This window comes from Grammomys surdaster, unplaced genomic scaffold (genome assembly GCF_004785775.1).
Source record: "Grammomys surdaster isolate TR1022 unplaced genomic scaffold, NIH_TR_1.0 125888, whole genome shotgun sequence".
NCBI lineage: Eukaryota > Metazoa > Chordata > Mammalia > Rodentia > Muridae > Grammomys > Grammomys surdaster.
Window position 1 is genome coordinate 2,182,931 of NW_021620713.1, and position 25,707 is coordinate 2,208,637.

Below are 25,707 nucleotides of genomic sequence, written 5' to 3' on the forward strand. Positions count from 1 at the left end.
AGGGAGGGAGGGAGGGAGGGAAGGAGGATGGTGTATGTGTATGTCTGCCCGCCTGTCTATCTGTCTGTCTGTGTGCGTTGGGGGAGACACAGAAAGAAAGAAAATGGGGAGGGGAGAGAGAGAGAGAGAGAGAGAGAGAGAGAGAGAGAGAGAGAGAGAGAGAGAGAGAACGCCAAAAAGAATGAGGGGGGAGGGAAAGATGGTGTAAGCAAGAGTAAGAGACCATACATGCATTGAACTGAATTATTTAGTTTTCAGGATTAGTCTGTTTCTGTATTAGTGTGTTCAGCAATATTTTCAAAATAAAGTTCTGATATTTAAACTAAAGATTCAGAAGAGACTTGAAGGAGAAAAACCTTTATGGGGAAAGCCTTACATCCCTTCCAAATCTAGAAGACTAGTTTGTGCAGGGTGGATAAAATAGATAAGAGTTCTGAAGACAAGCCAAAAGAAACTGCTACGAGAGCATTCAGGACAGGGAAGCTGGTCCACAGAGCAAGTGATGAGGATTCTGTCAGCCAGTTCTCATCAGTGGAACAATCAATTACTTGTCAAATTATAGAGTGCTAGACCCCACCAATAACAAAATGATTTATCCAATATCAGACATCCAGTCCTCTCCTCACAAGAAGTTTATACAGCTAGTATAAAGCCAATGAACTGACCAGTAACAGAATACTACTGCCTCGTGCAAGGTAAAAACATCAGAGAAATTCACACTGTACACATCTGAATATAATTATTAAGCATCATTAGGCATTCTAAAATTTGTGTGTGTGTGTGTGTGTGTGTAATGTTAACTACTCTACGAATAAAGAATATGCCAAATAACGTTTCAGATTGCACTTTCAGGTAATATTCCATACTGTATTTTCTATATACCACAGACACTTTGAAAAGCTCATGTATGACCAGGGAGAGGGCTTTGACCTAAGGTTTTATGATGATCTAAATATCCTTTGTCACATCTACTGAATGTTGCTTACAGATCGAGTTGGTCAACCTCCATTACCACAACAAATGAAAGTTAAGTAGATGTCTTCTGGAGTGCTTTCTGTATAAGAGTATATTCACTTTTTATATTATACTAGGGAGAAGAGAGCTGCTTCATGCTTAGAAATCGGACTTTAGTTGTGATGTGCAGGCCAAGTGTGAGGATCACCACAGAGGCTGATGAAGAACTGACAGGGTCCAGACAAGATTTTCATTTTGCACAGTATAGTGACAGTCTCCTAAAAACACCCTTTATCTCTGAAAACATCTCAGTGCTTTGTAAAGTCCAACTAATTTTCAGTGTTTACTCAATCACAAGAAATGTTAAGGATTTCCAATAAGGATCTAGAAAATGAATTAACTGTTTCTGAAGCATTATTTAATTTCATAAAGGCACCTGGATAAATAACTTGTTACATTTTAGGACCTACATAAGGAGACAGAAGCAAATCAGCAGAAGATGGTATGGAATTAATAGAGGGTTAGGGGAGAACTGTATGCACAAAATATATAATGTCTTTTGGATAAATTGTCACAATGAAACATAATTAAGATATTACAATTGTCTAAAAAGTATACTGCAGATAAAAGGGATAGCCAGTGTTCCTTCCCTCTCTGTCATCCTTTTTCTTATCCCAACTTTCCTTCTCTGATAGGGTATTGAAATCTCTCATTGTAAATATAGTTCTGTCTATTCTCAAACCTATCATTCATTTTGTCTTTTTTTAACTTGTAGGTAAAACATAAACACAGTGCTTACTAACAAAGTAACACAGTATTTTGATACATGTTTCATGTGCTGTTATATTAATTACTGTTCCAATAACTGTAACCAAATGTATGACAGAAGGCAACTTCAGAAAGGAAGGGGTAATTTGGATTCCCAGTTCATAGAAGAACAGGCCAACATGGTAAAGCCTAGGAGCTGTGTTGGGTCCACAACACTGACCAGGAATCAAGAAATGGAGCATCGCAGTAATTTCCTGGCTTTCCCTCTCTCCATTTCTGTTTACTCTGGGTCTCCATCACAGTGCATAATGCCACCCTTGTTCAGGATAAGTCTTCCTTCCTCAATTAAACCTGTCTTGAAATATCTGAAAGTGTGCCTGATTAGTACTGTTAATCTTTCTTCATTGAACAAAGCTGGCAATGAAAATTATCTTTCATGATCTTGAAGTTTACTGTGGGAGCTTTTGGGGATCCCGCTTGTGGTTCAATACGAAAGACACAGCAGCATCCGTACAATATGAGCAGTCGCTCAGCCACCATGGAGCTCCACATGGCCTCCCATCCCTGCCCTCTGCATCTTCTGTCCCCTATCCAGCACTTCTGCCTGTCCTCTTTATTCATCAAAAGTTGCATTCTTTTGTCACACAAAAAAACTACTAGCATAATAGGAAAGGTTCTCCAGCTTACTCTTCCTGAGCCAAAATTTTTCATATCCTTAAAATCCAGAGACACAATTTAATAACTTTAAAAAAATAGTTATTCTTGTGTCTATGATACTTATTATAATCATATCTGTAAATCTGAAATTTTACAGACAATATATGATTTGCATGTACAAACCAGCTTATTTTGTTAATCCTTCAAGTTAGAACTAGCAAAAACATACATTTAAATCACAAGCTTCTGCCTTTCTCATGGCTGGTTGACTATGGAAGCAGTAGATGGATCTGGTTCCTGGAACCAAGATATGCCCTACTGCTTCTAAAGTACCCTTTCTCCCACAGCCTGTCTGCTTCAGCTCCTCTCATATCACCAAGATACTCCTCATCACAACTGAACCAATACAATCCTATAGTGAGGAGTCCAGAAGAGTAAGAACATCAGAGATGGGAGTCACTATCAGACAGTTTCTCACTACTTAACAATCAGGAAAACTGTAAGAAATAGGATAATGGAACCAGATCACAATATACTGCATACATATACAAAAATGTTAAATATAAAAAAGAACAAAAGTCTGAATAAGAGACATCTAAGGTATTCTAGATTACCTGTTCTCCTACTAAAATGTAGTAAGTACTTTCTTCTCAAATTTTTCTATATTTTATAAAATTCTTTCTTTCTATCAAGTCCATAGAGAAATTCAAAAAAGCAGGGATCGGGGAGAATACTAGGATAGTACATTAGGAGCAAAGTAGAGGCCCCATTACCTGTAGTGCTCGCTGCTTGGAACATTCTGTGAGAAGTACAAAGCTGCTGTGCGTGCCCTCCAATGCCACTTCTTTGCAGGAAGAGTGTACAGCACGCAGTCATCTAATTCTTCTTGGAGCAGCTCTACCAGCTGTCGATGGGAGCCTCCATAAAATGCCTCAATGATGAGGATGCTCATTGGCTTGTTCAAACCTTCAGACTTAAAAAAAAAATTATATATACATATACACATACATATATATATTTATGTTTCTTCAAATGTATACATACAATTCTAATAAAGTATACTTAAATTAAAAACTGAGAAAACACAAACATCTTGATATATCTAATTATAAAAAAAATAATCATCCTCGAGGCTTGAGAGACAACTCAGTCATTAAAGGCTTACAACCAAATGAACAAAAGTAAGCACCCCATTTAAAAAAAAAAATGAACACTTACATATGGGCTGAAATCATCAATCAATATATTTACAGTAGTTATGTTAATAAGAAATAAAGATACTTTTATTTACATTGTTTTCTTCGGCCCAAAGATTACTTCAACTATGAGTTTTAATTTATTGTCCTACACAGAAGCATAAAATTCTTTTCAATAAGAAGAGAGATCCTTATTGGTTAGTTCAATGACTCAATGATCTTTGACTCTATTTGATCTACAGCTTTCTTGGATAGCCTTTGAACTGGTCACCTAAATTTTTTTTTTTTTTACATTTTTAAGATAAGGTCTCAAAACACTAAAATGTCTGGCCTTGTTGTCATGATGCCCCAGATTCAACCTCATTTTTAAGGTTCTTTCTTGTTCATTAACTCTCCTGTTATCACTTCTCCCAATAAATCTATAATGCAAAGTACATTTGTATCTAAAAGTCAATTTTCTAGCATTAAAAACATTAGGACATAATTTCTTGAGCCACAGTGCACATACCTTGATTAATTAATCCCCCACTATCTAATTTCAATATTCTACCCTCTCTGGGAAGAACAAAAATTTGTGTTAAAGGTATTATGTCTGTGGTCAAGAAGGTTTCTACCATTTTTATTAAACCATTCTGAAAATAATAATGGTAGAGTTCTTAAGCTATGGTAAAATTCCACCAAAAAGGTGGTTATCAAGCAATTTTTCATTTTAATAATATTTGTTAATATACAGAATGAAATAAAAATATGTATAAATATTGAAAACTATATACATTTTAAATTATGTTTTTTCCTGCAATATCGGGGGATATCAATCTGTACATAAATGCTATGTTGTTAGAAAAATATTCCAGATGTCTGAATTTTATGAAGTAAATAATACTAATTAAATAGTATATAGCTTTATTTAAATAACATTACATAAATTCTTAGTTTCAATGACTCAATAATGTTCTTTACTGATAAAATTGCTTGATTTTGTTCAAAGTAAGGCCTATACAACTTGTACTTCAAAGCAAAAAAGTATCACGTTTCTCAAACTAATGGCTAAACTAAAAAAAAAAAAAATTGTTGATGTGTGAAACTTCCAATGAAGATGTGAAGGGAGCAAAACGTGGTGTGTGAGTGTATGTGTGTGTACACCATGTATGCACATACACATGGCAGTGGAGGGGAGAGGAATGGGAATGGGGAGAGATTAATTAATTCACTTACTTCCAAAGTAAGATTAAGTATTTAAGAGAAAGAGAAAAGTTTGACTCTGTGTACTTTCCAGCTGTATGATAATGGTAAGTTACCTTACTCTGAAGGACTCATCTATTAAAATTAAGGTAACAGTTCCAGCCTTAGAGGCAAGTTATAAAGATAAAATTAGATTACATGATGAGCAGCAGATTACCAGAGAATTAGCTCTTTAGCCCACTATCTAACAAGAATGTGTATCACTGAACTTTGAATTCAATCACGGCCTCCAATAAAGGACAGAAAGAAAAAGTGAATGTGCAGGTAAGTTTGAAATTGAATCCATTTCTCATTGGTAGCTGGTATTTCAAATAGAAATTCTGGAACCCTGCAGTTTGGAGGGAAGAAGGAAGCTTAGGGCTTAGCTATTCAAACTATGGGGTTCTCCCTCCTGCTTTTATAACCCAGCATTCAGTATGTTCTCACATCATTTAATACTTGGAAGTGATTCATCCTTCCAATGATGTTAATAAAAGTGCCCTGAAAATATCTGAAAGACCAAAGAAAAGAGTTTATAATATTGCATTCAAGGTTCAAGCAGTACAGGCTAAAAGCAGTTTAAAAATATCCTGCTTTCTACATCTACCTCATTTTGCCACTTTCTACAGTTGATCAAAAGCATGTCATGTATTTATTTTACAAATGTTTCATACAAGTTTGAATCACACAAGTTTATCAGCAAGCCATCAGTCATCCTAGAGATAGCTCCTGTACATGTTGCTGTAGATTCAAACCAGGGAAAAAATCTAAAAACTAAGCACATGGGAGGTCAAAAATAGAAAAAAAATGAAAAAAGACTATAGCCATAGTAATTTCTAACTCTTTAATAGCTCCATAAAAGGGAAGTGTACAGGTTTGAAGCAGCATTTATTTGGACATTTTTCTAGTGGCCAATGGGTGTGCCTACATTTGGGATATTTTTCTAGGGAAAATAACTATGTCCTACCATCTCTGCAAACTATACTTAGTGGCTTCGATTCATGGAATTTCTTCTGTTGGTTTTATGGAAACTGATGTATCCTGGCAGCACCCATACTACTCCTCCTGGAACTTCTGTGGCAAGAAGAAAATGTAATCGTCCCTGTATCCTTCTTGAAGAACAACCTGGAACAAAGATGATTTCCATCCAATACAAACAAAACAGGGAAACTGATTTTTAAATAAAAGATTCAATCTAAATGTCACTAAAACACATTGAGGAATGGTGTAAGTATTTTCACTGTGCTTGGTTTTTTTGTTTTAGAAAACACTGCTTGAAATAAATAAACATGAAGCTCAAACCATCTACTTTGCTGTTACAACACAAATTGTAAAATATAAAGGCACTGCACTTTTGTCCATTTTAATAGCAGCCAGAGAAATCTCCAGGTGGCCACCCTCATATATTGAAGGTTCACAAGCAGGCTGCCTGTAACAAGCACTTTCAGACCACTAACAGGGGCTAGGAAGGAGACAGTAGCAGAAAGTAGCTGTAAAGAAGGAAAAAAAAATCCCTCTGACTTTAAAGTTCTAATTCTAAATCAAGGAAAGGGCCTCTTTGACGGCAAACAGTTAAAATGATTAATCTGTCAAAAGATGTTGTTGAGCCTACATAAGACTGAATTTGCAATCAGGAAGTGGAGAGAAGAATGAGGTGTGTGGCTTGCTTTTGCTTTTTCCTTTATATTCAATTCAAGTCTATAATATCAGCCTACAGGATGGTGCCATACATAGTTAGGAGTGAGTTTTTCCTCACTTAAATCTCTGTAGAAGGACCACATAGACACAGTTAGCAGTGTTCCATGATGATTATAGATCTAGTTCAGTTGACTATAAAGATTGTGCACCCATTAATTTGACACCCCAACTGTAAATCACAACATTCTACCCCAACATCTAGTGTGATTTTCATCTCATAATCCAAAATGCATTTAGTCTACCTCTAAAGATCTTGTGAGTCATACAATTTTAGTGCTATTCAAAATTGGAAGTATTTTTAAGATTCAATGCAATCTCTTAAATATTATTCATGTCTGTGCATGCACACACTCGCACATACACATATACACACACACACACACACACACACAGAGAGAGAGAGAGAGAGGATTCTAATGTAAAATGACACAGAATAAACATTCACATTCCTAAAAGAAGAAATGAGATGGCAGACAGAAAAAAAGAAAGAAAGAAAGAAAGAAAGAAAGAAAGAAAGAAAGAAAGAAAGAAAGAAAGAAAGAAAGAAAGAAAGGAAGGAAAAGAAAAAAGAGACAGAAAAAAGAAAAGAAAGGCTGTACCACAGCAAGCTGAAAACCAACATTGCAAACACCAAATCCTGTAACTACATAGCTGTCTTTAAAGACTAGTGAAAGAATCATGTAGCCTCTCCCATATTGAGAAGCCCAGATGCCTGCTTCACATAAAGCCTCTTGGTCAGACTCCATTCTGCAGCATTCCTCAGTGGATGATGCCCCAAGCCCCAGGCCTCTCTAACATCTTGTGGATTCTGTGGCCACTTGAGTTTCACTTCCTTAGCTTCATTCTTACAGACTCAAAGCAGGGAGTCTGACTACCACACATTGTCTGTCCTCAGTGGTTTTAGGAAACTTTGATTCTTTTACTTTTCCATCTATCATGTCAGAAAAACCAGTATCAGATAGAGAGCACTGCCAAGTTCTACCATCAGCTGGATAAGGTCCCATTGGACCAGAGACACAGTAGCCCTCTAGAATAAACCTGAGAAATTAATTCCTTAGGCAGTTTATATCCCACAGGAAACCCCTGAGGCAGCACTGCAATTCAGGCTCTTTTTCAGAAGAATTTGCATTGTCACAAGCTCAATGTTGAGTGGGACACTGCCTTCAGGGCACATTTCCTATTGTCTCCAAGTTCAGCTTGCCAATTCTCTTTAATTATGTTAATTTCTTTTACAATCACAGCTACCTTCTCCACACCTTCCTTGTCCCTTGTACTTTTTTTCACAACCATTTCCTGGTTAAATTGTACTTTTACCATAACTTTCTGCTCTACTTGTTGCTCTTTCTCATTGCAGAACTGGCTAAGAGCAGTAAATGGTAACCATGACACACCCAGAATGCTATCTTACTGTCTTGACATTTCCCTTGCCCAACAAATTAGTGCATTATTTTTAAATCCAGCTACCCAATTTCTCAGAACTACTGCAGAATGAAACCTGTCTCTTGCCAGAATGTAGCACTAAAGCCTCTAACACAGTTCCCAATAAGTCCTTGTTTCTGTCTGAAAGCTCATGAGCTGAGCCTCTATAGTCTGCATTTCTGTCAGGATTTTCTGGTTTTCCAAATTCTCTTCAGAATGGCTAAGATCTGCTTACAACAGTCTAGGAGAGCTCACACTCTCCCACATTCCCCTGACCTCTTACCACATGGTCAAGTCCACCACCACAAGTCCACCACATGGCCAAGTCTTAGGTGGCAGTTTTCTCTAGCAGTTATTTTTATCATCATCATGGCCAAACAGCTGACAAGAAGCAAGCAAAAGGAGGAAGGGTTTCCTTTGGTTTGTAGATGTAAAAGAGAAGAGACAGCAAGATGGTAGAGTGTGAAAGGACTGTCAGGGACCAGAGAGAGGTGAATGTTACAGCACAGCTCAGAATCTTCCCCATCATGATGTGCATATTCCTTCTTAAAACTTCAAACCAAAATATGGACTTCCTTCCTTAAATCTGGTAACAGCTAGAAGAAAAAAACCTGGTACTTTTACACTGGAGAATGGATATTCGATACTAACTATATAGCTTCTCCATATGACAATTAGAATATTAAATGGCATACAGAAAAGAATGTGCAGCCACTCCTTGCCTCCCTAGAAGAATGTCTAAAATATTTCAGATAAAATGTTTAGCAACTTTTACAGTTTTCTGCTTAAATTTAAGTAAGCTTATATTAAAGAAAATTTGTTTATTCAGCATATTTTATTCTCTAGCGACAGCAGTAAGGAAAATCTACTATTAAAGCTTTATGAACATTGAATTCATTACCAATCATATGATTTCATGAAAATGGCTAAATATTGAAAGTTAAATTTGACACATACAATGTGCCAACGTAATACAACAAAAATTTTATCACATAAATGCTATTTCTAAACATCAACAAAAAAACTTAACAAATGTATTTAAGAATTACCAGAAGTTTACTTGAAACTGAAAAGGAAGTTACAAAGTGAAAACTGCAAAAAAATTTCATTCAATTATCTTGGCTAACATGAAAAGTACCATCAACATCACTTCAATTACAACCTAATAATGCATTAACAATGGAGAACAAGAGTAGCTTGAATCCAGTGCTATGAATATCTTAAAATTTTTTATTAAAAGTTTTTGCCACTACACCTGCATCTATTTTAAGCTTGACCCAATTTCTTTCTTCCCTGGGCCATGATCATTTTCAAGGTGAACTACATTTCTGTCTCCTCTAGTAGTTACAGCTGTTGTAGCTATAAAACTTCTAACAGGAAAAAAGTAGAAAATCTGCACATGACATTCATTCCCTAAATGAATAAATGTATTAAGTTAGTTTTAAAGAACTAAAACACATAAGAAAACATAATTAGTAGTCATATATGATGCAAACACAATTATCAATAATATTCAAAAATTTTCCAAACAAATACCCAGAAATAATTTTAAAATCAAAGCAATTGCTGTATTAAGATATTTCACAACATCTAGTTGTAGGAAGGTAGTTTCAATAAAATCCCACATAAATGAGAAACTGATTCCACAACTAATCTATACATGGTTTGCCTTAAAATGCATTTAATTGCTGAAAATATATTTTCTATTTGCCTATACACAATATCTGAATAGTTTACCTTGTAGAGAAAAAAAATCATTGATCTCAGGTTTAAGTTACAGAAAGTTTAATTTGAGTAGACTTTCTCCAAAAGTTGAGAAGCTTACCAGGAGTTTCTTTTACTGACCCTTTCTCTTCCTTACCTGATATTCTACATTCAGGGTCTATTTTAAAAACAACCATAACTCAGCAGAGAAAATAGGGCAGTGCTGAGAAAAGTTACTATTAACTCCCAGTCCACTCAATTACTTTAATGATTCATCAGGGAAACTCAGGTTGTTAAAATATAACTGTAATCTCTTTAAACAGTAAAAGATAAGAAAAAGATTTCTGCATTGAAACATGCCACAAATGAGTCCACTAATAAAACAAAATGCACTAAGGGTGAATATGGATAGTAGATTTTGCTAAAAAATAATGTGATGTATTTAATTGTTGTACAAGTGGGGGGGTGTGGGGGGTGTAGAGAGAGAGATTAACAAACTCCACTAAAAAGTTGTTTTAAATCCATCTGTTAGTATTCTGTCTAAACTCCACCCCCCACAGTTACCTGGCAACAGCCAGGTAGGCCTGGCCCACTATAAAAGGGGCTGCTTGCCCCTTCCTCTCTCTCTTGCTCTCTTGATCTCTTGATCCCTCTTGTCCCCTAGCCCCTTCCTCCCTCTCTACATGCTCATGGCTGGCCTCTACTTCCCTACTCTCTCTCTTGACAGAATGCTAACACCATCTATGGATCTACTCTTCTTGACCCTTCTTTTTGATCCTTCTTCTTCATATTAGCCCCTCCCATTTCAATTCTCTAAAGATTGAAATGTAATTTACCATATAAAGTATACAATTTCTTAGCAATCTAAAAACTACAAGCACATAAAATTATAGACAGTTTGGCTAATAGGAATAAATCCACTTCCTTGGCATTAGTTTAAATTGCAAATAATGCCTAACAAGAAATTTCATTGCACTATTTACTTATGATACATAAACACCAATATTACTAATATATACCAATTTAATGTATGTTCTTAAATAGAAATGACTTCAGGTACAAAGTTAAAAGGATACTGCTATATAATATTTTATATCCCTACTATTCTATCATTGTTCTTATTTCTTCAAATCTGACTGTATTTCCTGTCTAAGGATTTATGCCTTAAAATCAATAAGAAGGTATCATGGGTAATTTTCTGTCACCTTGACACACACACCTGAGAAGAGAATTTTAACTGAAGAACAGCACATATCTGTAGAGCATTTTCTGGACTGCTAATTAATGTAGGTGGGCCCAGCTCACTAAGGGCAGTATCATTCACAGGCAAATGAGCCTGGGCTGTACAAGAGAGGTAGCTGAGCAAGCCAGAGGAAGCAAGCCATCACTGCTCAGTGGTCTCTGCTTTAAGCTCCTGCATGGGTTGCCCTTGGTGATGGACCAAATAAGCCCTTTCTTCTCCCAAGTTACTTTCAGTCAATGTTTTATCACAGCAACAGAAAGTAATACAGAACAGAAATCTTACATGCCTTGCTGTTTGTGAGACAGTTTAAATCTATTTTTAATTTGTTTTTCCAATTATGCATTGCAATGATCTCTTAAGTGCATAGTTTTGCAAAGTAACAATTTTATATCCACATGTGATTTTAATTATCTCTGACAAATATGTTTATTCTTTCTTGACTCGAGATTTAACATTATACTTAAAAATACCATTCCCTTGTTTCATGATTTGAATTAATGAAAAGTCTTGATTATAAGTTTCAAATGCAAACATACACCCTGTAACAAATAATTAAATATGCACAAATAAGAATGATATTTACTTACATTCTTATAAAGTTATATTCTATGTTAAATAGCAAATTATAATTGTGATTTTTCTTTTTTTTTTTGATGAGAGGCTCCATGGTTTAATTTCACTGATCCTCTTTCAACTGTTTGCTGCTATTAGTTTCTTGAAATTCACACTATAAACTTAGCAATACTCTAGCTTGGGGGTGGGGGGGGAGGTGAAGATCGGCACATGTCTGTAGCTCACTGGGCAGGCAGCTTAGCCAAGTGGAAAGCACTGGGTTCAGTAAGAGACAGCGGCTCAAGGGATAGGTAGACAACAATCCAGATAGTCACCCCCGCCCACTTGTCTCCACATGCACAGATATGCAAATGAACAAATGCATAAACACAGACAAATGAACTACAATGCACACACACAATATTAATAATGAATTAAATCTACTGAACTCAATTTGATGGTATTTTTAAATAGGATTTTTAAGAATCAAAAGTAAGTTTTACACCAGAAAATCACGCCATCCCTCAAACTGCTGCACTAGCCTGTTATACAGCCATGTTCTCACCACATGATTCTTCATAAACCACAAATAATCTTTTGAAAATACAAATCAGAAATCGAAATTATCAAATAAAATTCCAGCACTCTGTACATGGTAGCTTGCTTTGGGGCCCCTTCCACTCTTTTCATACAGCTCCATTTGATCCCTCTCCAGACTTCCCAGAGTACATTACAGCAGTGGGAACTGCCCATGCCCACTTGGCTCTTTGTTTCTCTTCTCTTAGTTCTCACAGTTATCTTTCTTCTATCTGCCTTCTCTTTTACACATGAACTTTTACAAAAACTTTTGCTCATGAATCAGTGACCCTCTTGCCTCTCTTAAAGATACATTATCTCTTAAAGACAACTTCCACTCTATTTCTGTACTCTAAAGAGTATAGTATACTTTTTCAGTGTAATGTCATGTCTTGCTCCTCTGTAAGGCTAGGGATTTCCTGAGGATGGAGACCAGGCCATTACTTTGCTGGGATACATCTGAGTATTTGACACAAAAGTAGATATTACCAGAATTTTATAGAATTGAAAAATCAAGGAGACAAAGAAAGTATATTTCTGCTTGCAAAGTAGCATTTCTTTTACTTATAAATTCTAACAGACTGCTTGCTGCTAGTCACCTCCCATTACTAAGGAAGTTTAATTGTTCTCAAATAGCAAGTACATTAGAACATATCTCTTTTCAAATACAGATCATGTTCTTTTACTGTTCACAGAAATCAGGACTTATGGGAAAATGTCAGATTTCTTTTTCAAGTCAACAGGTGTACTGATTTTTTAACTCACTGCTACAAAAATAGCAATGACTGAAGAAATGGAAGACATAGGATAAGCAACTGAATTCTAAGCTAATGTAAGGTTCCAGGTCTAAGATTGTATCTGTAAATTAACATGTAATCACCTGAAGATTTTCATTGTTTGATTTATTATCATTCTACTTTAATTCTGGAAGCAGAACTAGGATAAGAAGCCAATTCCCTCACCATAAATCTCCAGGTCCCATTCCACATTTAATAATTAGACTTTTATTTAATGAGGAAGTAAAAAGGCATTTTTAAGTACTTTCTGCAATTATTCATTTTATAAATGTTTGACAAGATGAATAATACAGATGCTTTCTCAAGATGGCATTGCTCCAATAGATTCCACCTCTTTCAAACGGACAATAAGTTAAATCAAATATGAGAAAACTAGGGAATCTGACCCATCCAGATATGGATAGTCAAATAGAAAAATCAATATGTATCATGGAACCATGAATGCACAAAATACAACACTGCTTAATTAATCTTTTATAAAAGAAATAATATTGGCATGACAGAGTAAACAAAAGAGCAGAGACTTAAATCTGTATGTTGAGGCTCATATATATATAACCTATTCCATTATATTTCACTAGAGACAAATGACATGACCTTAAAGAAAGGTGTATTAAAAAAAAATTTTTTAGACTTTGGAGTTTCAATATTATATATAAATGTTTAATAGCTTCTATTAATATATTCACATATCAGTACATGTTATATATGTTTGCAGAATGATAGTATCACTATTAAATAATAAATGTCTTTGTCATACATAGTATTTAACAATACCTCCCAACAGTTTGTAAGTCTGAAACATCATCAGTATAAGATACATAAAACTGAACACTATACATCTAGGGTGGCAAAAATTAAATTTTGCTCTGATCTTCTCTATGTCTTTTATGAGTTCTACATAATTATCATTCCCCATTTTTAATGCTTCAGATCGATACAAATATATTGTCTACAGAATAAATATGTCATAGGAACACTAGAATTACAAATACAAGTTCATATGACAAGACAGGAAACAGGTCCAAGACAATAGATTGGTCATATAGCTATGTTCACAATAGCTGGCAATTACTTGTGCCATAATCAAAGTACATCCTCTCAACAAACAATTCATAATAGTCATTTGTACCTAGTGTAATGTGTAAGACACATCTGTGTGAATAATTATATACAGTCAATATTATTCACTAGATAGATAAATGCTATGAGGAAACCAAAGAGGTTTGCTTTTCTTAGCACTGTACATGCTTGCACTCAACAATGTTTGTCAGACATAAAACACTTTGGGTTTGACAATATCTTCACAATTGATACTAGACCTTAGTTATCAACCTCAAATAAATACTTCTTATAGTAATCATTACTTAGAGAAAAAACTTAATACACAAAATCTATCATCATATAACAAGCCGCATCTAACTGTATTTAAAATGTCACATTTCAATCCAAAGATAACAATTTGGTTCAAATGCCAGATGAGAGATTTAAAAACTATGTCTCTTGCCACAGGAAACTTTCTTCCTTAATATCACTATGTAAGACTATTTAACCCAAGGACGGAAAAGGCAGTGTTACGTAACAGATTCTTCAGAGATTCAAACATTCCAACTCTCATAAGAAACCCCTTAAGCCAGCTGGTAAGTAGCTCAAAATAGCTTCAGGAAGTCCCTAAAACTGATTAGATTCACTAGGTTCTGCTTTCCCCAAGATTATATAAACAGAAGAGACTACTGAGAGTCACTCTTAGATAAGGTAAGATGTAAAAAAGTATTTCAAACAAGACAAAGAACCCCCACACACACACACACACCAGACCAGATGCCTGGAAGAAGCAGAAATCAGATAAGGTACCTAGAAGTGGTTTAGACCAATTGGGTCTCTTGGAAAGAACACTCCTCAACTCACTGAGCTTCCTGCAGGCTATGCAGTATGCTCCATGTTTCAAACTTTTGTGACCTGTTACCCATAGTGGTGTGTGTGGGCTTTGGTGTCACAGCTGTGTTTGAGTCTTTCTGCTATATCTTCTCACCCATATTCCTGTTAAGCAACACCATTAAAACTAACTAGTTCACCAAGTTGGACTTTGATGGTATCCGTGGTTTTGTTTGTTGTGGACTCCCTATCTGAAGTGTGTAAATGTGTCTGTTGCAGTTCCCAGGAAAGGTCTTGTCATACAACAGGCTATAATCTGGGAGTCATCAGTTGGTCTAATCACTAAACTATCATTTATTTTTATAGGAAAGAATCATTATTTTTTTACCCTTGGTTAGGCTTATTACCTATCTTATCCAATACTGGTATCTGAAACCTGAACACTGACTCTGAGCAGGATAAATTGAAATACGAACATACCAAAAGAGGGTTTTTTTCCTTATTAACTTTTTGTTGGATATTTTCTTTATTTACATTTCAAATGTTATCCCCCTTCCAGTTTCCCCCCTCCCCCAGAACCCCCATTCCATCTCCTCCCTCCTTGCTTCTATGAGAGTGTTCACCCACCCACCCACTCCCGCCTCCACACCCTGGCATTCATCTACACTGGGGCATTGAGCCTTCACAGGACCAAGGGCCTCTCCTCCCATTGACGGCCAACAAGGCAATCCTCTGCTTCATATGCATCTGGAGCTGTGAGTCCCTCTATGTGTACTCCTTGGTTAGTAGTTTAGTCCCTGGGAGCTCTGGGGCGGGGCGGGGGGAGTCTAATTGGTTGGTATTGTTCTTCCTATGGGGTTGTAAACCCCTTCAGCTCCTTTGGTCTTTGTCCTAACTCCTCCATTGGGGTCCTCATGCTCAGTACAATGATTGGCTGGGAGGGGAAAAAAGGAAAAATCCTACCATCTCAGGAATCAAGGGTATATCAGATAAACATTTGAAAAAGGAGAAATTTCTACAAAGGATTATCTGGTTAGAACTAGAGACATATACTTAAATGCATCACTGTTAAAAATTTAATGTTTTTAATATTTACTTTGATTCACTGGAAATCACTATTCCAAACAGATTAAGTCATATGAGAAAGTATGAGGTGATGCTGGCATTAAATATTTTCCTCTAAGAACTAAGTCAATAAAACTATGCTTTTAAAATAGTAATATTCCAATGGACAGAAGCCAGGGACCCCTGTGGTTGAATTGGAGAAAACCTGGAAGAAGCTGAGGAGGAGGTTAGCCCCATGAGAAGACCAGCAGTCTCAACTGACCTGGACCCTGGACATCCCTCAGACACTGAGCCACCAGCCAGGCAGCATACACCAGCTGATAGGAGGCCCCTGACACATATACAGCAGAGGACTGCCTGGTCTGGCCTCAGTGAGAGAAGATGTACTAACCAGCAAGAAACTTGAGGCCCCAGGGAATGGGAAGGCCTGATGGGGTGGAGACATCCTCTTGGATATGAGGGGGATCAGGGGGGATATGGGACGAAGATTGGTCAGAGGGTAGACCAGGAGGGAGATGAACTATAGACTGTAAAAAAGGATTAGAGAATAAAAATAAATAAATATTAAAAATTTAAAATATAGTAATATTCCTCTATTCCAAAATTTCACTCAATAACAGACATAAATAGAAATGGAAAAGTACATTTTCTTCTGATCCCCTGTACAGTAGCATTGTTCTCTGTTCATCATATTTTTTTTTCATTATATATCTTTATTTCAATTTAATTTTTGGTATAAACTTGTAATGAACTTTGAAACATGTGATCATATATTTTAAAACATATGTGAATATTGAGGACAAAAGGATAAGAGGACAAATATAATGGAAAGATAAAGCAGAACTCTTTGTCTTTTTCCACTTAGAATAGTATATAAAATAGAACTTTTTTTCCCTTTCTCAAATAAAATAGAAGTTTGGTTTTTTTTGTACTTTTTTCTTAGATAGCTTTCATAGGAAACTTTTTTACACTTAATAATAAATTCTTTAATAACTTATTTAAGTGGCCTCAGACTTGCAGGCATAAGTCAGAGCCCAGCAGTTTTTTTTTCCAAGACAAAACAAAAGCTGTTTACTTAATCTTTTGGCTGTTTTTAGAATGAGGTGCTAAGTGCAAAAAAACTGCAGTTTCTGGCTTCAGGGATCACAAAAGGCAGATCAGCTACAGTGGCACAGCAATCTAGATAGACAAACATTTATTATATAGTAACCCCAATGTAAAGAGCAAAATTGCATGGCCAATTGTTTTTTTGTTGTTGTTGTTCATCATATTTTTAATAGTATTCTGATTTACAAGTGTATTAGTACTAACAGGTTAAGAAGCCAACATCATGTTCCAGAAGTGGTGGCACACACCTTTAATCCTAGCACTCTGGAGGCAGTCAGGTGATCACTGAGTTCAAGACCTACAAGGCTTGAGTTCTACAAGGCTACAAAGAGAAACCTCCCCCCACTCTAGAAAGAAAGAAAGGGAAAGGGAAGGGGAAAAAGGAAAGGAGAGGGGAGGGGAGGGGAGAGGAGAGGAGAAGAAAGAAAGAAAAAAAGGAAAGGAAAAGGAAAGGGAAAAAAAGAAAGGAAAAGAAGGAAGAAAAGTAAAGGAGGAGGAAGAAAAGGAAGAAGTAAAAGGAGGAGAAGGAAGAGGAAGAAGAAATCAATGTCAGGAAAACAATATACCATCTAGAAGACTTCAATTCTAAACTAAAAAGAAAACAACCATTTCAGAATGCAGTTTAAGCTCTAGAGTTGAATAAATTTACGACTAATACTTGCAGAAATGAAAGCTGAATCACTACTTTTAAATATCACAAGAGGTATACTATTAGTATTCACTAATATAAGTAAGAGTAAGTCTATTAAAAACTATATAGAAAAATAAACTCAAAATAGTTAAGATTAAAACTCTTCCATAAAGGAAAGCTTCATAGGCATCTCTGTACAATTCTAGAAAGTCTGCTTTCTATTTCTGCAGAGAAAGCACAAAAGACTTATCACCTGAAATGCATTTGGACCGAACAGCAGGTAAGAAGTAATGACTCAAAAGTTTCCTGAAGGCAGCCAGCATGGCCAGGATCTATTCAGTGACCTTGTCTGTCACTACTGTTTCTTTATCAACAGGTTTCTCAATATATAGTCCCATGATATAAATATTTTGTTAAATGAAACAAAAAACTACAACACATACTTTTCTTTGCAAACATCACAGACTGCATGTCTTCTTTCCTTATCAACTACCTTCAGAAAATAATTTTCAATTTTGTGAACCATATGTTAAAATGAGCAAGGTTATTTGGTATTAGGTGTTAGATAATTCCAACATATAACCACATATATCTATGTAGGAAAGGTTGAAGCTATAATCCTCTTTTGAATTAAATGATATTCACAGTCAATAAAATACCTAAATCATTTTAGAGAAACTAGAATTTAAAGCCTAAAATTAACTGTATAATATCCTGTATTTTTTATAATAGCTGCTCTATTGATCTTAACAGAATCTTATCATTTTCCTAGTTCTAGTGCTCTAATGCTTACTTCTCTTCTATATTTCTAGATTATATTTCTAAAATTTGAATTTAAAATATCAGATAAATTCAACATTTTTTCACAATGTATGCTTTTTAATAGACTTACTCTTTTTCTTACAGTAGTGAAAAGTATGCCTCTTGTGATATTTAAAAGTAGTGATTCAGCTTTCATTACTGCATGTATTAGTCATAAATTTACTCAGCTCTAGAGGTCAAACGGCATAGTCAGAAGTATTATGCAACTTCTCCTGAGTATTTTCTCCATTAGGTGATGGTAAGATTTCAACCCTCTGTGAAGTAAAGATAATCTGTAACTTTAACTGTATAATGAATGATGCTACCCAAACTAGTGACATATAAGAGTACCTTTAAAATATTGTGTCCTGTTCCAAAAAAAATACCATGTAAACCAATATAAAAATTTTAACTTTTTTTTTAGCAAGTCCAATTCTCAAAAATAACCTACAAAGTTATGAAGAATCTTTATTATAAAATTCTTTCCTGAACAAAAAAATAATCAAGAGGGCTTAAATAATAGCTCAACAGTTAACAGTATTTACCTCCCTTTTCAGACAACCAGGGTTCCATTCCCAGCAACTACAAGTCCCTGTAACATGAGTTTCACAGGATTCAAAGGCCTCTAGCATCAGCCAACATTGCATCTATAAGGTAAACATAAAGTCACACAGGCACACACAAAAATACACTTAAAAAATTTTCTAAAAACAAGTCAATATTCAAGAATAAGGATTTCCCATTGAGGTGTACATAATTGAAATTAAGCCTATGAAAAATGTATGATGAAATGAGAATATGCTGTGAAATGGAGAGCAAGAGTAAACACATACAGAAAGATAAATAATAATCTGTGGCGGGATGACAAGTAATTTTATCCCTCTTTCTGTTTCATTTTATTCTTAAAGTTGAAGTCACTGAATATGTTTCAACTTCAATTAAATAAAACTATAATTTTTGTTAAATTTAGGAAAGACAAATTGTTTAACAAATTACTTAACAAAGACTGAAAGCTTACTCTCCTCCAAGAGCTTACACAAGGTTTTTGAAATTATTTTAACTGTAGCAGTTTGTGTTCTCATGTTAATTATTTTACCCAAAAACATGTTTGCAGTATCCTGCAAGTAGGACTAAAGGAAACCTGTCCCCACTTGGTTTTTGACTGGTCAATAAAGTTACAGGCAGCCAACGGCTGGGCAAAGAGACAAAAGCAGGACGATTAAGATTCCAGGGAAGGGTGCAAAAAAGGAGCAAGAGATTCTGTCATGAAGAGGGCATAGGAGACAGACCATGCTGGAAAGGTGAAGGAGGAAGAGAGAGCTAACATGTAGGTGCAGGAGGAAAGCAGCTCCAGGAGGACTACTGTCTTAGTTAGGGTTTTACTGCTGTAAACAGACACCATGACCAAGGCAAGTCTTATAAAGGACAACATTTAATTGGAGCTGGCTTACAGGTTCAGAGATTCAGGCCATTATATCAAGGTGGGAGCATAGCAGCATCCAGGCAGACCTGAGAGTTCTACATCTTCATCTGAAGGCTACTAGTGGAAGACTGACTTCCAGGCAGCTATGGTCTTAAGCCCATGTCCATGGTGACACATCTACTCCAACAAGGCCACACCTCCAAATAATGCCACTCCCTGGGCCAAGCATATACAAACCATCACAGCTACCCAGCAGGGTCCAGGGCAACAAGGATAAAATATAGATTTAGTAAATATTAACTCAGAAATATCAGAAAGTGTGTGCTAGCCACTTGGACTTAGGGAGTAGCCCAATCATTGAGCTGTTTAAGGTATTTAAAATAAGGCTGTGTAATTCAGGAATCCAAAACATTGGGGTGGAAGCAAAAAGCACATGTGCACTGCCTGGGAAGTATATGGCAGATTAATTTAATACCACAACATGTAACTATTATTCTGAAGAAATTTATAACTCATCAACTAGGGGTTGATGCAACTAATGATGCTCCAGCAGTTCACAACACTATAATTTGGTTTATAAATAGTACTTGTCAGGTGTATGAAATAAAAGTTAATTCTTGATGAACTTTAAAGTGTACCTAAATTGTTAAATAACTATAAACAGATCAAGATCACTATATATACATATGTGGAATTTATACATAGACAGACTATGTTAGGAAATAAAAGTACTGTATTGATAATAATTATGAGCAGGAACACAGAAACTGTAATATAAAGTCTGGAAGTCTAAGTAAAATGTTGAGATTAATTTATGTTATAAATACACAAATCTTAAAAGATGAGAAAATATTGAATTAAGATGAATAAAATTGAAAAGTTTCTAGTTTCACACTTAATTTCAAAAGTTTCTTACACTGAAAAAGCAAAACAATGTGATTACATAATCATGCAGATGTGTTAAGCATGGTAACAAACAAAATGAATTGGGTGAACATTCAATAAAGATAGTTTTTCAATTTTAAGACTATGCCTTCTCATAACCACTGAAATTTCCCTACATTGATATACATATAATAAATTCATATATATATATATATATATATAAAATATACAGTATAACATTACCTAGTATCAACTGAGACTTAGCAGACAAATATTTTAATGTAACCTACAAGTTCTATCATGTTTTAAAATTTAAACTGTATGTTTCAGTTTTTTAATAAATAGAGAAAATTTTTTTCTGGAACTGTTTTGTAATGATGCCATTTCATCACAATTAAAAAAATTTTAATTTTGAAAAACTTAACCTAAAATACAGGAAAAAAAAACAATTCTACAAAAAGATTATAAACAATAAACTTCCCAGAAAACATAAAAATTACTAATGAAAATAACAAGTATGTTAATAAAAACAAAGGTAAATCTATTTCATATATTCAAAGGAACATCAAGAATCTATCAATATATAACTTTCTATACCAAAAGTAAGCATGAACTTAGTTGAGAAAACACTGTGATCTTTGGAAAGTGTTTATTGACATTTTTATGACCACTATGGTGACACCCTGTCCCTAAGATCATTCCCAACATTAATATTCTGGTGTCTAAAAAATTGATATATACAGTTTGTAGTAAAAAAAAAAAAAAGATAGGCATTTTTATGAGATTCCAAAGGGAATTCTTACATCAATAAATGCCATAAAATAATATTGATTTGATAACCTAATTTTTTTATTGCCAAATTACAGTCTTTGGAATTATAGAAAAATAGCCCAAGCAGGTTAGCCATAAAATAATTATGATTTTAAAAAGGCTTGGTTGCATGATAAAAAGCAAAAAAAAAAATCTTTTTAAAAAAATTTTGGCACAAAAATTAAATAATTGAAAAAATCAGGTTACTTTTAAATGTTCATTACCCTAAAAATGCCTTGTACACTGGGTCGGGTTGACACTCCTGCTAATTAACGTATCTGCAACACTAATTCATCAACAGCTTGCTTCTAAGACCGTGAATCACGTTTATGCTACTCTCCTTTCTTGCCATACTAGATGAGATGTACAGTGTATTGAAATAAAATTTTATTTTTTTGTGTGTCTAAGGGTTTCCATTTCTCTGTAGAGACACCATGACCAAGACAACTCTTATAAAGGAAAATATTTGAGACTGGTTAACAAGAGGTTTAGTCCATTATCATCATGGTAGAAAGCATAGTAGCATCTAAGCAGACATGATGCTGGAAGACAGTTCTACATCTTGATCCATAAGAGTCCAAAAAAAAAAATCAAAGGAAGTTGCTATTTGTGGAAATCAGTGTACTACATCCTCAGAAAATTCACAATAGATCTACCATATGACACCTCTTCTGGGTATATACTCAAAAAAAACAATTTCCTACTCTAGAGAATAATGATCTCCCATGTTCAAAGATGTTCTGTCCATAATTAGAAGGGCATTGAAGCTGGCTATACATCCATCAATTGATGAATGGGTAGCAAAATGTGCTACCTATAAACAATGGAATTTTATTCGGTTGTTAAATAAATAATTATGAAATTTGCAAGTAAATTAGTGGGAGGCATAAAAAAACAAAACAAAACAAAACAAAGCAACAACAACAAAAAAACATTATACAGAAGGAAGTTACTCAAACCCAGAAAAACAAATACGCTCTCACTGATGTGTGACACTTAGTATAAAACATTTAAATGTAAATCTTTAACTTGGAGGACGTACAGAATCCAGGAAGATGGAAAGGGAACACTGGAAAGGAGGGGAAAAACAGTTTTAAGGAATGAAAGTAACAGTAGAACACAGGTGATATGAAGGGGAAAGGGGGAATACTAAGAACAGGCTTTAAGTTAGTAAGTTGAGAGGAATGGTACCATAGGGTAGGAGATGTTAAAGGAGGGATAACTAACTATAACAATATATTCAAAAGGTCAGGAGTAAACCTACTACTTTATAATCTTCATTTGTGTATGTGTGAGTGTGCATGTGTGTGTCTGTGTGTGCCTGTGTGTGTGTAATTGAAGTTACCCTATACACAGAACTGTGCTCATGTTAGAAACTATAGGTTGCCAAATAAAAACCCTAGTGCAGAGTGAAAAAGTAGCTTCAGATATTTCCCAGAGACCTACAAAACAATAAAGTCTACTGCTATTGTTCTTGGTGTTACACCAGAACATGGTAAGACCTTACTACTGAAGATACTACACACATTGGTCACAGGACAAGAAGGCAAGTTGATACTAACCAAAGCTTTCGCCCCTTGGGATAACTTTCAGAGTACTAGAATGTTAGTGAAGATTTTATAAATGTTGCAGTTTTCTCTTAACTTGGCTAATTCCCAAGTAATTGAACAGAACTATTTTATTTATTTAACAACTTTACAGCACAACAACTGAACACTGCTAAATTAGTTTAATCACCTAAACTAATCTGGCTACCTCCCAGCCAAAATCCCTGAGATAGTTGAATTTTATGGCTTTCCCCTGCTCCAGCTGTTTTCTTATGATTTCTCCTGGACTCTCTCCTCAAGGCTGAATCTCACTTCCTCTCTCTCCTTCCTGTTCCCCTATCTAGGAAAAAGTCCAGTCTTAGTCTATCACAGGCTGACCATCTTCTTTATTGGCAAATCAGGGAACAATTGGTGAGCAATGTTTACACAACATTGAGGCAGGAGATTCTCCAAATAATAGATATGCAACCAGATATGGGGGCACAGAAATCATCATTTGAATAATACAAGGACAATCTTCATATAATGTACAATAACATTATACCTACACAAGAAGACTCACAGAAAAGTAGCAGAACACAAAACCGACACACAAAAATCAGTAGACATCCTAAATACTGACAACAAACACACTGAGGAGGAACTCGGGGAAACGATTCCATTTACAATAACCTTCTTTTTTAAAGTGGTTAAACCTAACCACAGAGGAAAAAAGAAAAAAGAATGCTAAAAAACTTTAGAAAACTCAAGATAAAAAGACCTCTACAAACCACAATGCAGGCAGGAGTCGGAGAGATGATGCAGAGGTTAAGAGAGCTACTCTCCCACAGGATCACTTTTGGCTTCCTACTACTCACATTGGATGGATTACAAAAACCTTTAACTCCAGCTATAGGGGAGCCAATTCAGGCAAACCCTTTTGCTAAAAACAAAATAAACTGTGATAGTTTGAAGAGGAATATTCCCCCATAGACTTGTGTGTGAATGCTTAGCCCATAGGAAGTGGTATTTTTAGGAGGTTTGGCCTTGTTTGAGAAAGTGTATCACTGTGGAGGCAGGCTTTGAGATCTCAGATACTTAAGTCTAGTGTGGTAATCTCCTTCTGCTGTCTGCAGATCAAGATGTAAAACTCTCAGCTCCTTCTCCAACATGCCTGCATGTCACCATGCTTCTTGCCATGACAATAAAAGAATAAACTTCTAAAACTATAAGCTAGCCCCAATTAAATGTTTTCCTTCCTAAGTGCTGTTGTGGTCATGATGTCTTTTCAGAGCATTTGAATAATACAAGGATAATCTTCATATAATATACAATAACATTATACCTATACCAGAAGACTCATCTTTAAAACTCTAAGACATATATGTACAAATACAAAATAAAAATAAATATTTTCAAAACTCCAGTTCATTTCTTCATAGGAACTAACACAGCAATCTTAAATTTCATATGTCAAGCCAGCCAAATTCAAGCATAGATGGAGGAAGGGCTTACACTTCTCTCACACACTACAGTTGAAGAGCTTTTAACAGCTAACAGTTGCTGCGGGTTAGGGGTAGACTGCTTTTCTTTGAACAGAGTTCCCTAACACAATTCCCATACCCCAGTGGATGTCTCACAACCATGCAAATAGACTTTGTGGATTTAAAAAGGAATACATGAAATTTAGAAGAAAAAGTAACAGTGGGATAGTAAAGACTTCTAGGGATGATGAGGAAAAGATTTAATCAAAATTCATAATACGTATGTGTGAAATACTCTCACATAAACAGTAAAATTTTCAAAATCACAAAGAAATAAAAATCGTGACAAGGGGCTAAAATTTTACATGCAATATAAATTATTGCTTCCTAAATTATATCAAAAATACCAGTTTAAAGATCAAAACTAATAATTTCTGATTTCAAGTTGAACTGTAGAAACTATCTTCAAGTTGTGATTATGTAAGAAACTTCAAGAACTCTTTATGAACACTAAAGAGATTTCCATTATTTTCAGTAATTATAAACTGCTCAGATAGAAATTTTCAGTTCTAGTAACCTGAATACATTGTTGCTTAGAGATAAGTTGTATCCACACAAGGACTGCTCTTATATTTAAGATAGCTATTCCTGGTTGTCAATTTAACTACATCTGGGATTAACTAAAATCCAAATGGCTGGGCATACTTATGAGAGATTTTTTTTCATAATTATATCATTTTAAGTAGCAAGACCCACTTCTAATCCATATACTTGAAGTGGGAAGATCCACCTTTAATCTGAGCAACACCTTTTGCTGGCATGGAAGAACATGGAAGAAGGAGGCTTTCTCTCTTTGCCTGCTTATTTTCATTGGCAAGACTATTGCTGCATTGGCATTGGAGCTTGCTTTTTCCTGATATGCTGAAAAACAGCTGAACCATCCAGCCTTACAGACTAAGCACCTATAGGCAGCAATTGTTGGATTAGCTGAACAACAGTCTGTCAACCATTCTAATAAACCCCTTTTATATAAAAATACAGAGATTCATCCTATAAATTATTCCTCTAGACAATCCAGACTAATAAAGATTTTTTCCTCTAGGAAACCCTAATACAGTAGCAACAAACTTCTCATCATGAATGGAAAGAAATAGTTAAAACAAAATAAGCAAATTACTTTTAAAAAAAAATAGTTTCAAAACAAAAAAAGTTTCAAGTCAGCCTAAATTACATTGTACAGATATGGTCTCATTCATAGATACATAGATAGATAGATAGATAGATAGATAGATAGATAGATAGATAGATAGATAGA

The 25,707-nt window shown here is 35.1% G+C and overlaps 1 protein-coding gene across 5 annotated transcripts in view; it reads right to left on the reverse strand.

Moving 5' to 3' along the window:
• The window catches only part of Gtdc1 (glycosyltransferase like domain containing 1), a 352,841-nt gene that overhangs the window by 238,669 nt on the left and 88,465 nt on the right, over positions 1 to 25,707 (reverse strand). For 3 of the 5 annotated variants that reach the window (XM_028752204.1, XM_028752205.1, XM_028752203.1), the window contains one exon: positions 3,153 to 3,352. In XM_028752204.1, the coding sequence (XP_028608037.1) occupies positions 3,153 to 3,331 (179 nt within the window). In that variant the 5' untranslated portion in view covers positions 3,332 to 3,352. Of the gene's footprint in view, positions 1 to 3,152; positions 3,353 to 18,809; positions 18,912 to 25,707 lie in introns of all 5 variants that reach the window. The other 2 variants (XM_028752202.1, XM_028752206.1) reach the window with 1 other exon arrangement.